Consider the following 16,756-nt stretch of genomic DNA (forward strand, 5'->3'; position numbering starts at 1 on the left):
TGTATCGGAATGTCTTTGATAAGTATTGATAACCGAAAAAATCCGATGAAAGAAAAAAACAGGCAATTTTGACCAATGTTAACACTGTTACACAGCCTAACATCACAAGTGCATTTGAGAAGTTTTATTACCATACTAGCAGAAAGGCCCGGCATATAAAATCAGCAGTAGGTTCTTTACAGTGCAATATGCATTGTGAAAGTCATTGCGGGGAGAGAAGTGAAGCTTCCTCCAGTGTATCATGACGGATCTCCAACTAAAGCAGACAATTGATTTGACTGAAAAAAAAAAAAAGGGGGGGGGGGGCAATTTCATCAATTTCGATGACAATAAAAATATGGCAGTGTGAAACATTCATTGATCATCATTCAATCCTGGGCAATGTTGGGTCTCCCTGCTAGTCTTATCATACAAGGAATGATTTTATTTTTACTTTGGATCAACATTAAATAACGATTTAGTTTGCTTCAGATGTTTTTTTTTTTATTGTACGAATCTAAATGATATGGTCATGTTGAGCGTTCATCTTCCTGGATAAACCGTTGCAGAAGCTCTGACGTTTTAAATTGCAAGAAGCTTGCCCAGCTCCGAAAAACTTGGAAGCAAGTGATTAGACAAGAACATATGGAGGGGAATAGGAGATAGCTGACCCGCTGAATCAGAGTGTGAGCTTATGCAATATTAGGAAACGTTCGATTTTTAAATAAACTTGAGTCAATTCATGGCTTGTCCAAGTTTCAGTCAAAGATCCAGCAGTTTTTTTTTTTTTAACTAGGAGTCACAGCTTATCACAACTCGATGATAAGGGTTAATGAGCGTACAGTAATCAATGGGACAATATTGTAGTAATCGTCAGTAGTGGAAATTTGGTAAGTTGGATTACCTAAGGGGACGGTTCATCAAGAATTTGTAGTCAGCTGGAAAGCAGGCAAATGGAACAGAGTTCCACAGGTGTGCAGTTCTAAAAAAGAAGCTTTCTTCATGGAATCTACGTTTAGGTTTAGTTAGGCATAGATAAAGAGGGGGGGATTATTGATAGTTTCAGCTAGACGCGTGTTTTTCGTGAAAGTTTAGTGAGTGGGGACCATAGATTGGAGCTTTTATATGTGTTATATTGCTGTTCAATAACATGCTTCAACTCCTAAACAAGGGAAAATTGATGTTAAAGAAAGAAAATACTACCCATGGATTTGTTAATAAAATTCACAATCCTTTCTGCAAATAAATCATATTTAGTACAAATAAGCTTCAGTGAATGCATGCCTTTCTACCAAGTTTCAATCATAAAGATCCAACAGTATGTTATACTGCTGTTCAATATCATGTTTTGAATAGTAATCTTGCCGCTAATATGGACATGAAGTGCTACCTGGTTGTTAAGTTTTTGCAAGACAAAGAGATATTGTAAAGGATGAACAGTGATTTCAACAGGATGGAGTAACAACTCTCCACACTTCAAATGACGTTACGGCAATGATAAGAAAGGAGCATGTCAAGCTCGTCTTGTCTCATGATGAGGTTATGCGTTTCATGAGTGACTTCCAACTTTTCATGTCTGTTGTGATTTTCCTTGTGCCAGCGACGATAAGGTAGGGTGCTTATTTATATTGAGAAATATGGCAGATAAAAATAAATTAACAGGAAAACTTACAAAGGCACCAATATTTTTTAGTGAAAAATATTAGTGTAGACCAACAAATCACAGAAATTTTCATATAAAATTGAAATTTTCTATTTGGAAGCAATAAACTTCATGGGTCATTTGTGAATCCATTGACTGGAAGAAACGCCACGGTGGCCAACTCAAAACCGGCTTAACTGATCCATGGTGAACGGCGCAAAAAAAAAAAAAAAAAAAAAAAAAAAAAACAAGACTATGCAGCGTTTTCATATTAGAAGAAAAATAATCTACAACATGCTGGCTTAATTCAAATGTCATTCGGACTCCGTGAACTATGAATAGTAAATTAATAGTAATTTAATCTTTCTTTTTTTTAATTAAAATTCTAGTCTGTAATTTTTCATAATTTTTGGTGAACACTTACATTTTTCAAAGATATAAAATTTTTACTAGTGTAAAACTTGTTCTTGTTCAATTAAAATTTCAATAGTTTAAAACCTAAACTGAACTACACTTCTGAATTTTTTTAGATGAGGGCTGATTGTTCTCCTTTTCTTTTTTCCCTTTCTTTTCAAAGATGCCTGATGAAGGTCAAAGGCTACACTGACCAAAACGTTGCATAAATAGCCCACAAGATGAGAACAATTGTCTGATTAAAACAAGACAACCTAAACTGAAATAGTATTGCTTTCAATTGAAAAATCCTAAATCCCAAAGAGCTTACCTCAGTTGTGGCATCATTCCAGATCAGACGTCTGGTTTCTTTATCTATAGTCAGACCATTTGGCCATCCGAGGTCATTTGCTATAATTGTTAAACGATTCTTGCCATCCATATCAGCACGCTCGATACGAGGTTGGTTGCCCCAATCTGTCCAGTACATGGAACTGAAAAATTAAAAAGAAAAATTCAATTTAACTATTTTATTTTTTTAAAACCAAAACTGGATAAAATCTGAAAAAAAAATCAAATAAATAAATGCTTAATGAAACTAAAGAAAAAAAAAAATTTCTCAGAAATCAGTCAACAAAACTGGAAGGGAAAGATAGAAAAAAAATGTAAAACAGGTTTGAAAATAAAACTGATGGCAAAGATGAGATACTTCATACAAAGAAACTTCAACTTTTTTACACATTAATTTGAAAGAATATCATTTATAATTGGACTAAGATGAAAGCTTATTCTAATCTATATATCTATATATAAAGCGAAAATGTATGTATGTGTGTGTGTTTGCTTTTTCTGTATGTCAACAAAAGGCTTTTTTTCAGAGAAGCGGTCGCTCGCTTCACAACTTTTTAAAACTTTTTATATCACATATAAATCATAATATCTCACAGTTAACGAAGCTCGCCTGTCTATTTAATTTGCTTGATTTCGGGAAGATAAATATTCAACATTTGTCGCTCGCCGCATGTGGGTTAGTCTTTTTCCTATAACATCTTGGGAAGCGTTCCCGCCCCGCAGTCAAACTTGACCTCATTAACTCATTAAAACGGGCACCTGCCAAATCCAAGTAATTAAATAAATTCAAACGTGTTTCTGTTAGCATCTCACGGTGGGGCAATGGTTAACATCGCACGTTTTTTTTTTTTCACACTTTAATTTACAATTTTGCCTCAAGGGCTCGGGTTCGATCCTCATACTTACAATTTTTTTTTTTAACCCCTCCCCCGGAATTTCCACACACACACCTCCAAACACCCGGACAACGCCGGGTACCCCTCGCTAGTCTATATATATATAAAAGACAAAATGTGTGTGATCATTTTATGTATGTCTCGCAAAGACTTTTTTCGCCAACATTTTAGACGGGGTTACTATGTCTTAGAACTTTTTATATACCGTCTAAATAATAATAATATACCATCTAAATAATAATATCTACGATTTGCGAATGCACATCGCGTCTAGATTTATTTACATCGACTTTTATAAGATTCGCGCTATTTCATTGTTTGACTTTTTAGTATAAATACAGTGAAATTAAATTCAAACGGTTCGTGTTCTCGGCTTTCACGCCGAAACGTCCAGAAAGCAATCAGCTTTTGATCAATGTGGAGTTTCTCCTTATATCAGACAATTGCTATTCGATTTGGACAATCCCTTTTAAATGGGGAGCGAAAACTAAAAATATTGCCACGTCATCGTAACGCTCCCGCGATAACCTCTTTTAGTGTGTACCTGTCAATCAAACGTCTTTCACTCGCTTTATAAGGCTTAACTTAACACGCTAATCAATTACTTTCACTCGTGGCCCAGACCGTTAAGTGATTGGCTTTTGTTTCCACCTCCACGTCAAGGCTTCCGGGTTCATTCCCGCCTCCCGACCAAAACTATTTTTTTTTTTCTTTTACACCTTTAAATACTCGGGCAACGTTATTTTTTTCTTTTAATTTAAACAGGGTTATTACTTCACTTATTCTTTAGTTTACCCTCCCCCCTCTATACACAAAGTGCCGTTATCTTAAGATTACAGGTTCGATCAGACAGGTTTATTTATGCCATTTTTTTTCCGTTTTGATCTTTCCGATTTTTTTAACATCGTCTTTTTTATAATATTTAAACAGGGTTATAACTTAAACCCCCCCCTACAAACACCTGGGCAACGCCGGGTACCCGCCCCCCCCTCCCGCTAGTCTATAAATATAAAAGCGAAAATGTGTGTATGTATGTATGTATGTATGTATGTATGTATGTATGTTCGCTTTTTATGTATGTCTGAAAAAGGCTTTTTTCCAAGAAGCGGTCGATCAGCTCACAACTTCTTAAAACTTTTTACATCACATATAAATCATAATATCTACGAGTTAACAATGGAGCTCGCCTGACTATTTAATTTGCTCGACTTCAGAAAGATAAATATTCAATATTTTTCGCTTACCGCATGTGGATTAGGCTTTTTCGTATAATAAAAGCGGCACTAATTCTGGTGGTATTTTTCCCCCGTCACAATCGCTGGAAATGTTCGAAAGCAATCAGATTTGATCAATGTGGAAATATTTTCCTTATATCAGACAATTGCTATTCAATTTGGACAATGGGGAGCTGGTTCCCCCCCCCCCAACATCTTGGGGAAAGAGGACACAAAATAAAAATTGCAACTTACCCGGCTTCGTAGTGTAGAACAATGGCACGAGGGGAATCAAGATTTTGCCAAAACAAAACTTTGCGCATCGTGCCGTCTAAATTAGCAACTTCTATTCTATTGTTTCCATTTTCTGTCCAATAAATTTTGCCGCCAATGTAATCAACAGCTAAACCATCTGTAGTATCTAGACCATGGGAGATGACGTCCTCAACTTGAGATCCATCAAGGTTGGATCTCTGGATTTTATCAACTACTGTATCAGACCAATAAATCATTCCTGCAACACAAAAAATACAAGACAATCTTAAATAAATAGAAAAGTTAAGTAACCATTCTATTATATAGGGCGTTTAAAAAATTTTTTTTTTTTAGAGGCAGCAAACAATTTTCTTTTACTGCAAATTTAGCAATTAATCATTGATTGCAGATTTGGCAACTATCAGTTTGAGTTCAGCTTGGTTTGACAATTCATCATGTAGTTTCAGCAGGATGGAACCATATGCCACACAGCGCACGATATGAACAATTTACTGAGAAACTCTTGATAAATGAATGATTTTACCTGGCCGTCTACTTCATACAACTTAACCCCATTAGACTATTTCCTTTCTGGATAAGTAAAGACTCATGTATACATTGATAAACTAGACACTATAGATCACTTGAAAGACAACATTTGACACGTCACTACCAAAATACACTTAGTTTAATGCGTAAAGTTTGTGAAAACTGGGATTCTAGATTAAGCTATATACATGCAAGCTATGGGGTCATATACCTGAAATTATATTTAAATTAAAAATGCCAAAAATTAATCACGAGAAAGTTCTGCCAGCAATGAACAGCCGTAAAAAAAAAATAAAAATAAAAATATTAACTTTTCTTGAAAAACAACATTTTCTCCCTGTACTTTCATCTAACAATTTACGCTTTTTGTAAACATTTTTTTTTTTTTTTTTTTTTTTTCTCAAGACTTTGTTCAGTCAAGTTGTTTTTTGGTGGATGGAGATTTCCACAGAAATTTTATGATTTTTTTTTTTTTTTTTTTTTTTTTTTTTTTTAAAAGAAAATCATAAAATTTCTGTGGAAATCTCCATCCACCAAAAAACAACTTGACTGAACAAAGTCTTGAGAAAAAAAAAAAAAAAAAAAAAAAAAAAAAAAAAAAAAAAAACTTTTGCTTACACCTAACAATTTACGGTTAAAAAAAAAAGTAAAAAAACTTTCATTTTTACTTGAAAAAAGGAAAAAGAAAAAACTTTTTGTTGATAAAAAAAAAAAAAGGTAGGTTTTTGTTATTTTTGATTATTTGCATCCCTCCTCTCCAGTTTGTTTGTTTTTAAATTAGTCTGCATCTGTTACAACGCTCATCTTAAACCAATGATTGCCGGTCTCATCCGATCCATGCTTGACGAGAATTCCCAAAAGTCCGGCTCAAATTATGCAAGAGTACTGAAAAATCCTGTAATATTACTGGTACAAAATTAAAATAAAAAATAAGCCTGTATAAACCAAAAAAGGTGGAACTATAAATTTGTCACCTCTAAAGAAAACAACACTACAGCTTTATTTTAAAACTTTTATTGAAAAAAAAATCAATTCAAATACTTGATTATGTAGTAGAGTTGACATCTATTTAATGTAACTGCCTTCAGCCTCAATTCATGTCGTCTTTTCTAGGGCGATAATTTTATTGTTCCACCCTGTAAAACTGCATAAATGTTTAATCATACAATTCTACAATTTGAAAAAAAAGACAACTGAAGCAGCAAAACTGAAACTGACCTGCAGGAAACTATATAAACAAATGTAGGCAAATTTGGGCATATTTTATTGGTTTGAAAATATAGGTTCTTTTTACAAAATTTTCATGTAGTTCTGTCCCATAGAACCAAAGATATGAGCATTTCAATATTCAATTTGACTACAATATATATGAGAGTGAAATTGATTATACAGCAATTTTATAACAGTTACAATTCAGTTATCTCCCCTTTATTTTCTCATTCAGACATAAAAGTATTATCAACCGTTTGTGTTTGCTCAGAAAAAAAAAAAAAAAAAAAAAAAAGGAAAAGAAAAATCCCTACCGTGAATTGGGTCAATATCTAACGCCACTGCATTTTTCAAATGGCCGAGAGGGACGACAACATCAGCAAAATAAGTGACATCCATGGAAATTTTTCGGATATCGTTTCTCCGGGTGAATATGAGGAAATTTTTCATTTCTTAAAAAAAAAAAAAAAAAAAAAAAAAAAGAAACCAATAAAAATTTTAACTTTAAATGTAAATCGTTAATTTCTTCATTTCATATTTTGGCAAGAAAGAAAAGATAAAGAAATCAATTAGTTGTATTCAATCATGAAACTTAAAAACCAAAAAACATGAACATTAAATGTTACAAAAGATGATATTGTTTTATTAGATTATTTGGTTCTTGTCCCAAATTCTTCCAATATTAAAAAAATCAAAACTGTATGATGTATGCACTCATGATGAAATGAAAATATATTCCAAAAATCGCATAAATTGCTCAAGTAATTTTATTTTTATATATATAAAAAAAAAATCATTTTTAAGCGATTAATGGGAATTTGTGGGCAATTCAACATAAATCTTGCAAGTTTGAATTGCCGAGTTATCTCCCTTGTTTTTAGTTATTTTCAAAATGGCGGACAAAACAACTGTTCTTTAGCTTCTCATTTTCTTATTTAAAAATAAAACTACTTGATCAATGTATATGATTTTTGGAATATGATATTTTTGTTGCATCATAAATATGTACATCATACTGATTTTGTCTTTTAAATGATTTTGGACAAAAACTGGTTATTTAATGCTGATTTCAATAATTTTAGTAAAAGTGGGGCTTCTTTTATGGAAATTGCTCCAGACAAGGCATGACACAACTCGAAGAACTACTTCAAGGTCAAAAACTTAGTAATGATTAGTATTAGATGGAATAGACTTTGACCCAGAAACCAGAAGTTCTTTCCTCTTTGTCAGAAACATCACTCATGGAATGTGAGGACTAAATGACAAAATAAGGGAAGTGAGGTCCTGAAAATCTATTTTCTACTTTCCTTGTGCTTCAGGTTCTTAATATTCAGAAACGCAAATCAATACAAAATATATTGACATGCATGTGATCCGAATTAAAAGATGGAAGAACCAAACCACTAGTGGATAACCAGAGAACAATCATCATCTACATCATCAGACAAGTTGAAGCATAGAGCCAACTCATGCTGAGGTAGCATCAACGAGTTTTCTTTCTCTATTGTGCATCTTTCTTGTTTGATTGTGATGGAATAACATTGAATTTTTGGTAATATTTCAACTGTTTAATTTAAGACACATTTTGTAAATCCTTTCTTTGTGTGTGTGTGTGTGGGGGGGGTTATGGTTTGGTGAAGTAAAAGAACTTGGAACGTCAAGTACATTTGAACCTAGAATCTCTGGTTAGTGGATGCTAACCGCTGGCTTGCATGGATCAAAGTCAAAGCCAAGCAAAAATCTCACCCTACCCCCACCCACAATTCCTATTCTTTTTTTATTTTATTTTATTTTTTTGTTTTGCTTCACCAATTCAGATGTTATCTGAATATTAGCGCAAATACTGGAAAAAGATATTTTTTTCTCCATTTTTGATAGTGTAGATCTCTTTACTTGTTTGTATTTTAGATCTTCAAGTTTTTTCTATACAGCCACCCTTGGGACAAACTTTGCGTGAATCTTCTGCATATATTGAGTTCCTTATGAATAATTGTGTGTACAGTTCCTACAATGAATACAAACTGTGCATTTATTGTTTCTATAGACATATGGCTGTCTTATCCATGAAATTCTTTATTTGGCCAATCAACTCTGGTGTTTTAATTTCCTTACTCCTCCCACACCTCTAATCATCCCTCACAGACTCCCTGCCTTCCTTGAATCTGAATATTAGTACAAATACTGGTAAGGGATAATTTTTCCCCATCATTTTTGATAGACTGTGTACGTCTCTTTATTTTGTTGTTTTTATTTTTTCATCTGTTAGATCTCCATGTTTTTTCGATACAAAATGCCCTCAATAAATTTCTAGATATGTTTTGTATGGGCACTTTTATTGATAGTACACACATGAAACTCTAGTCCCCTTCAAAGTAATCTTCTCCAATTGTCATCCCAACAACTTCTGGAAGGCTCCATGAAAGTGCTCTTGTGTTAGTGTGTCAATGACCCTCATCACAGCCTTTTTCATCTCAATTGTCTCATAAAGACAGCCTCTAAGGCTTTCCTTGAGCTTAGGGAATAACCAAAAGTCACAGGGAGCAAGGTCTGAACTATAGAGAGGATGTAAAACTATCTTGATGCCCATCTTGGTCAAATAGTTTGGAACAAGGATGAGGCACTGTTGGGACAAACTTTGTGCAAATCTTTGACATCTTCAGTTCCTCGCAAATAAGTGTGTGTACAGTTCCCACACTGACATCAAACTATGCACTTATTGTCTCTATAGACACACGACAGTCCTTATCCAAGAAATTCCATATTTGGCCAATCAACTCTAGTGTTCCGACTTCCTTACTCCACCCACACCTCTCATTCTCCCTCACAGACCCTCAGCCTTCTTTGTATCTCTTCTGTCACTCTAAAACTGACGCTAGATTCATGCAAGATGATCCAAAAGCAGTCTGAAGCATTCTATACATTTCTGTGTCAATTTTCCAAGTTTTAAACAGAATTTTATTAATGCATATGGTTAAAGTGTCCTCCCTTCCAGATTGCATTTTTGAAATTCACCAGCTGTGACAATAAGGCTTTAGTATGGTGTACTTCAATTCCAGCTGTAGCTGTTCATTTGAACCTGAAATCATAAAAATTAGCCAGTCATCCCATAAGATATATATGTATATCAATAACATACTGAATTTTCAAGAGTCTACGACAATTTTAAATGGCTGTACAAAAAAGTCTGGAAACTTATTTAAGGCACCTTGTATAAACTAGGTCGAGATTATGCAAAGCATTTTTCCTAAATAAATTTAAATTCATATGCATCTTGGAAACCGAAATTATGGTATGTTATCCAAAATAGTATTTTGAATTGTTGGTATGAATTTCAAGTATTTCTAATTTAAAAAAAAAAAAAAAAATTAAAAAAAATTAACAAACCTTTTTCACATGTTTTACCATCGGGTTTAATAAGGATTCCAGTTGGACAAGCACAGGTATGTGTTTTAGGGCCAGGTGCTAATAAGCATAGGTGACTACAACCACCATTTCCATTTCTACAAGGAGTAGACACTACAAAGGAAAAAAATAAAAAGTCACTTTTTTTTTCTTTTTTTTTTTTTTTTGCTTAGGTGCTAATTAATAAGTATAGGTGATTTGAAATTAAAAAAATGAACCAGGAATATTTACATCTTTAAAAACAGACTTAAAGATATATTTAGGTAATTGATTCCTATTTCAGGCAAATTATTTTGTTCAAAGAACACACACTCATACCAGAATATTTTTGTGTCATCACTCACAACAAAGACATTCACTCTTAGTAGCAGGACTTTTTTTCTTTTTTTTCACCACCAGCAAAAATAAATAGTTCAAAACAAAACAGACCCCTGAAAAACAAAAAAACAAACAAAAAAAAAAAAAACATCTCTTTATTCAGTTATTTTGGACTCCCAATAGCACCTCAATTTGCATAATCACGCTCACCTCATACTCAAATTGTTCTAGGTTCATGGGTTGGTTTCCTTACAGCAGGTACATGCTAAGTGTGGCTGATTATTCCTGTCTCTCTGCAGTTCAGAGGAATAACAAAAGACTCAAAGGATGAAAAAGGAAGTTCAGAGAATTGCAAGAAAGTCCAAGAACCATACGCAGAAGACAAATAAATGAACAAATTTCGTCTGATTACGTCTAATTACACAAATGTCATCAGTGATTGGCTGACAAAATGATCTGCATTGACATTAATATGGGCTTTTTTTTTTTTTTTTTTAGATTAAAATCGCTCCAGACAAGGCATGAAGCCATTTGATGCAAAAAAAAAAAAAACAAAAAAAAAAACTTACTATTATTAGTACTTCAAGGTGAAAAATTTAGCCAATAATAAATGTGATATGGATAGATTCCAACCCAGAAAACAGTTCTTCCTCCTTTGTCAGAAACATTGTTCATGGAATGTGAAGACTAAGGTACAAAATAAGGGAAGCGAGAGTTACCAGGCTGCCAAAAAATAAATCCAAAGTTCATGGTTTTTATGTTCCTTGATTAGTCCTTTTTCTTCTCCTGCCTCCCTCTCATACACACACGAGAGAGAGAGATTGGTTCTCCTTAATTAGTTAACTATCTTTCTCTCTTTCTATATATATATATATATATATATATATATATGAAAAATGCAAAGCTCGTTGTTTGTTTACAAACAGGCGGTTTGAGCACTGTAAAAGTGGTGGCGGATGTCTATTTAAATAAACGTTCCGACGAGTTATTTGCGGGCGTCCCTTCTGTGGTCGAGTTGGAGGACTGCCGACTGTCAACACGACGGTTCTAGGTTCAATCCTTGGCTTGGGAGAGATGCTAGTTTAGCAGCACTGATGAGTTGTGATACAACGAAACAGGACTGTATGTCGATGACTACAAATATATATATATATATATATATATATATATATATATATATATATACACACATACATACATACACACACATTTTGAAGCTGACCCAAGATTATTGATTAAAAGAGAAATTATAAATAAAAGAGGTTTCCATAACTTTCTATATAATTTAATTATTTTATTTTTAAGTATTTTATTTAATAATAAACAAATGAATTATTCAATAGATGATGCAATATATACATAATGTTATATACGTCCAAATTATGGGCGACTTTCTAGTAAATAAAAAATGAGCTTTGAGGCGGAACCACTATTTAACCGTATTTATCGTTAAAAAACAACAAATCTAAATTTATAAGCGATAAAAATAAACAGTAAAAGTCATATAGGAGTGCGTAGCAGAACGGTAAACGCACTGGACTGTGATACACATGGTCTGGAGCTCGATTCCTAGAAACAGTCAAGTTACGCTGGTGAGAGGTAGTTACCTTGAAACTTGCATCTACGTAGATTACTGTTTTAAAAATAAAAATGTTATATACGCCCAAATAAATTATGGGCGACTTTCTAAGTAAATAAAAATGAGCTTCAAGGCGAAGCCACTATTTAACCATATTTATCGTAAAAAAAACAAATATATATATATATATATAATCCACTAACACATGCAAAAATAAATTTCTAAGGTGAAAATACAGTGCAAGTCCATAACTCTCCCCCCTCAATCAAAAAAAAAAATGAATAAAATAAAAAAACTTTTATGATGTACGTACCCATGACAAAAAGAAAATACTGTACACCAAAATCACGTAAATTAATCAAGTTATTTTATTTTAAAAAAAGAAAATCAAATTTTATGATTTAACGGCAGTCATCGATCTCTCAACACCATTTTGCAGGACAATAGAGATAATACCAAATAATTCAAACTTTTGTGTAATATTAGAAAGCCATTCTTAAGATGGGGAGGAGGGGATATTGGATCAACTCAAATTTGCTAAAAAAAAAAAAAAAAAAAAAAAAAAAAAAAATGATTTTCTTTATACAAAAACTACTTTATTAATTTACATGATTTTTAGTGTATGATACATTTTTTTTGTCACAGGTGTTTGCATCATGAACGATTTTTTCTTTTTTTTTTTTGAGGGATTATAGAATAGATATGCGTTGAAAAAACTTACAGTATGGTCTGCCTCGATTGAAGACTGTTATATCCATAACGTTATCAAGACCCTTTTTAAGGGTTTGGTGGTTCGTCCCATTGAACTTGCTAGCCATCTGGACACTTTTTGTATTCCAATCCGTCCAAAATATCGAATCCTCATAAACGATAAGTCCAAACGGATGCGGTAAGCCAACTCCGATAACAACCTGAAACCAAATTTGTTTTTCATTTTTAAGATTACAAAGCTCCAACATTTTATGAGGGGTGTTCCAAAAGTAATGCCCCCTATTTTTTTTTTTTTTTTATTCTGCCTGGATCGATCAGGGGGAGATCTCAAATTGCATTGCTATGATGACTGGACTTATGCATTCATGACCTGAAAGTGTCATCTCTTCATTGTAGATATTGATGGTGTGAGACCCTTAAGAAAGCAACCCCTTGTCATGGACGTGCGACAGAAGCAGAGAGGAGTCGTTGAATTCCTGGCAAAAGTGCATTGAGAATGCTGGTAGCTATGTAGAAAAATAGATTCTGTTGCACAGAAGGTTGCTCATTTTAATGGTATTACTTCTGTCTTCATAGCGCTTCAATTTTTTTAGTAAAAAAAAAAAATATAGGAGGCTTTACCTTTGAAACGATCCCTATATTTAAAAAAATAAATAAATGACAATTTTTTTTTTTACCTAAAACAAATTTTTGTTTCTGAATTTTTAGATGAGGATTGATAATTTGTATTTGGGTTATTCATACTGTTCTTGTCTTGGCACTAAATAAGATTCAGTTGCATCATACAAAATTTGGAAATATAAAGCTGTGATTGAAACAAAAAACAAAAAGGAAGACGATAGAACCACTGCTATGTGTCATCAAACCAACACGATTGATCAACAAATGTAAAAAGAATATTAATAACATAATATCAAAGAATCTACTGTTGATTTTAAATGCCGGGTCCTTCTGCTTGTGTGGTGATAAAAAATTCTCAAATTCATTTTCGATATTAGAGTGTATAAAAGCATTTTCTTTGGTCAAAATCAGACGACTCCTTTAACAGGATTTTTTTCAATCATCAATTTTGGATACTTATCAAAGACATTCCAATACAATACCTGTGTAAGAACATTCCCAGATACAAAGTACATTTGACTGAAATTTCATAAAAATCTGCCCAGCCGTTTTCAGTACCCCCCCCCCCCCGAAGAATCATGAAATATATATTTCATGATTCTTGGGGGGGGGGGGTACAGAATTTAAATATTGCAATTATGAAAGGAAGACTTCTAATTCATGATTAAAAGTAAAATGTGTAAAAAACGTTTAAAAAAAAAAAAATTTTAAAAAAAGAAAAAAAAGAAAAAAGAAGAAGGGACGAAGAAGAGGAAAGAAAAATAAAGCGGGAGTCAGCTGACCAGTTTTGCCCTCGCTTTCTCAAAGCTATATTGAGGGATTTAAAAAGGAAAAAAAAATCGAAAATATGTACATTATTAAAATTATGTTACATTGCGTTCCGTTTATAGGTGGAAAAAAAACAAAGAAACAAGCAGCAATTAAAATAAAGCTACGTTATATTTTTTTCGAAGATCCTAGAGGTTAATTACGCTCAAACCTAAGAGATATTCCTTCTGTTTACAGAGAGAAGATCTCAACTGAACGTGAAGAGTCTCCAAGATTTTTAGACGAAATGTTGAGTGAGCATGACTCAGAATTGAAAAGGAGTGTCTGTTGCTCGATACGTCCCATTTCTTATTTTGCCGGGTAAGTGTTTACTTTGGTCAAAATCGGACGACTCTTCCTTTAACAGGATTTTTTTAATCATCAATTTTTTATACAAATCAGAGGCATTCCAATACAATACCCAGATACAAAATACATTTGTGTGAAATTTCATAAAAATCTGCCTGGCTGTTTTAGAGTCCATAAGGAAATGTTGGACTCTCCCATCCAATCTTAATGTTGTTTGACCCACATAGTTAGCACTGCAACTATTCAAAATTGTAACTTACATTATTATCATAATTATAATGTAATTTACAATTTTGAGTATAGTTGCGGTGCCAACTATGGATTGAACATTGAGATTACCCCCCAAATCGCCATGGGCATGAAATATGTGCCTACATTAAAGATGGCTTCCCGTGTGGCAGGGATATCTCCAGAGAAGACCCTACTTTACCTTATATGTGCTTCCGAGTTGCACTTGCTTACACCACTGCATTTATATTTGCCCTCTATCGGCCCCATAACAGCGGAGTTACTATCTTTAAGAGTATATCTGAGAAAATAGACCACATCCTGTCTGCACATCCCTCGGCTAACATTCACATCTGTGGTGACTTCAATGCCCATAACGTGGAATGGCTGCCCCACTCAAATAAGACAGATGATGAGGAGAGGTTCTGTCATGATTGTGCCATTGCCTATGACCTCACTCAGATTGTTCGTAAGCCCACCCGTGTGCCCGATACTACCGGTCAGTATGCAAGCCTTCTAGACCTTTTTCTCTCAACTTCCCCTGAGTTATGTTCATGTTCCGTTCTTTCTCCTCTGGGATCCTCCGACCACTCCGTTGTATCAGTTAAGATAAAAATGAAATGTAATAAGTCCCCAGACATACCCATCCACCGTACTGTATATCGATACTCTATGGCTGACTGGGATAGCTTCCATATATTCATATCTGACCTACCTCTGCATTCGATATTTAAAAAGGATGTGTCCTCTATAGTATCAGACTTAACCGAATGGTTAATTGTAGGCATAGACCGATTCATACCATCTAAAAAATTTCAACAAAAACCTAACAGCCAGCCATGGTTCTCCCCAGAATGTACTGCTACCATCGCGCACAGAAATCACTTTTTCCATAGCTACCAACTTAATAGATGCACTGAGACTAAAGCTGCTTTCAGGAACGCCAGCAACCACTGTAAAAGAGTAATAAAAAATGCAAGAGAGCTATATGCTCAGTCCATTAAATCCAAAGTAGCTGATCAGCGGCTTGGTTCCCACCAGTTGTGGCAATTAACAAATAGGATCCTGAACAGAAGTGTGTGTTCTATCCCAACCATTATCAATGGACCAGAGGTCAACTTGTCAGCATCAAACAAGGCCAAACTATTTGCCAAGAACTTTGCAGCTAATTCTACCCTATGCGACGAAGGCCATCAACTCCACATATTTCCTCCTATAACACAGAACACGCTAGATAACATATAAATATCTGTGCGTGAGGTCACCAAGCTAATCAAGAACCTTGATTCTAGTAAAGCAACTGGCCCTGACGGCATCCCAATTATAGTGTTAAAAAAGCTTCAACCAGAACTTGCTCCCATACTTACAAAACTGTTTAAGTGTTGTCTTAAGGAGAAGTGCTTTCCAACACCCTGGAAAACCTCATCAGTATGCCCTGTATTTAAGAATTCAGGTGATAAGTCATCTGCCTCTCAGTACATACCAATAAGTCTCCTGGGTGTTATGAGTAAGTTACTGGAATCCATATTAAATAAAGAAATAGTCAACCACCTCAGTAGAAATAACCTCCTTAGTGACACGCAATATGGTTTCCGTTCAGCAACATCTACAGCAGATGTGCTAATGGTTATATCTCATAGGATTAGTGAATCTCTTGACAAAGGCTTCCTTTCTAGGGCAATTGCTCTTGACGTATCAAAGGCCTTCGACAAGGTATGGCATAAAGGCCTACTTCACAAGATTTCCAGCTACGGTATAATGAAATGTTTTCTCAATCATTAAATCATTTCTCTCTGATAGGCTCATAAGAGTAGTGGTCGATGGACAAAAATTAGAGGCCCGCAGTATTAATGCTGGAGTCTCTCAGGGGTCCATCCTGGGCCCAACCCTCTTCCTGATCTACATCAATGATCTCCCAAAACACATACTTAAATCATTCGTTGACATATATGCTGATGACACGACCATCTACAGCAACACATCAAAGGCTGTAAATGACAAAGTTCTCTCTGATTCTCTCTCCTCTGATCTTGAGCGCGTGGTACAGTGGGGGAAGACGTGGCTGGTTACCTTTAATGCATCTAAAACCAAGCTCCTATCTTTACATCAACGCTCTGATCCCCATCTCGCATCAATTGAAATGGATGGCTTTCATCTAGGAGAAGCCCCATGTTTTGACAAGCTTCTGGGCTTGACCTTTACTCCTGATCTGAAATGGAACACGTACATCAAGTCTGTTGCCAAGGTCGCTGGAAAGATGGTGGGATCCTTCTACCGTTCCAGAAGATATCTC

General features: G+C 34.4%; 1 protein-coding gene across 1 annotated transcript in view; it reads right to left on the minus strand.

Moving 5' to 3' along the window:
- The window catches only part of LOC145252500 (low-density lipoprotein receptor-related protein 4-like), a 265,250-nt gene that overhangs the window by 48,309 nt on the left and 200,185 nt on the right, over positions 1-16,756 (minus strand). The window contains exons 20-24 of the mRNA XM_080111996.1: positions 12,509-12,698; positions 9,873-10,004; positions 6,803-6,940; positions 4,731-4,989; positions 2,346-2,508 (exon numbers count right to left, since the gene is read on the minus strand). Of these exons, the coding sequence (XP_079968122.1) occupies positions 2,346-2,508; positions 4,731-4,989; positions 6,803-6,940; positions 9,873-10,004; positions 12,509-12,698 (882 nt within the window). The remainder of the gene's footprint in view (positions 1-2,345; positions 2,509-4,730; positions 4,990-6,802; positions 6,941-9,872; positions 10,005-12,508; positions 12,699-16,756) is intronic.

This window comes from Euprymna scolopes, chromosome 29 (genome assembly GCF_053919585.1).
Source record: "Euprymna scolopes isolate OS-2025 chromosome 29, ASM5391958v1, whole genome shotgun sequence".
Lineage (NCBI taxonomy): Eukaryota > Metazoa > Mollusca > Cephalopoda > Sepiida > Sepiolidae > Euprymna > Euprymna scolopes.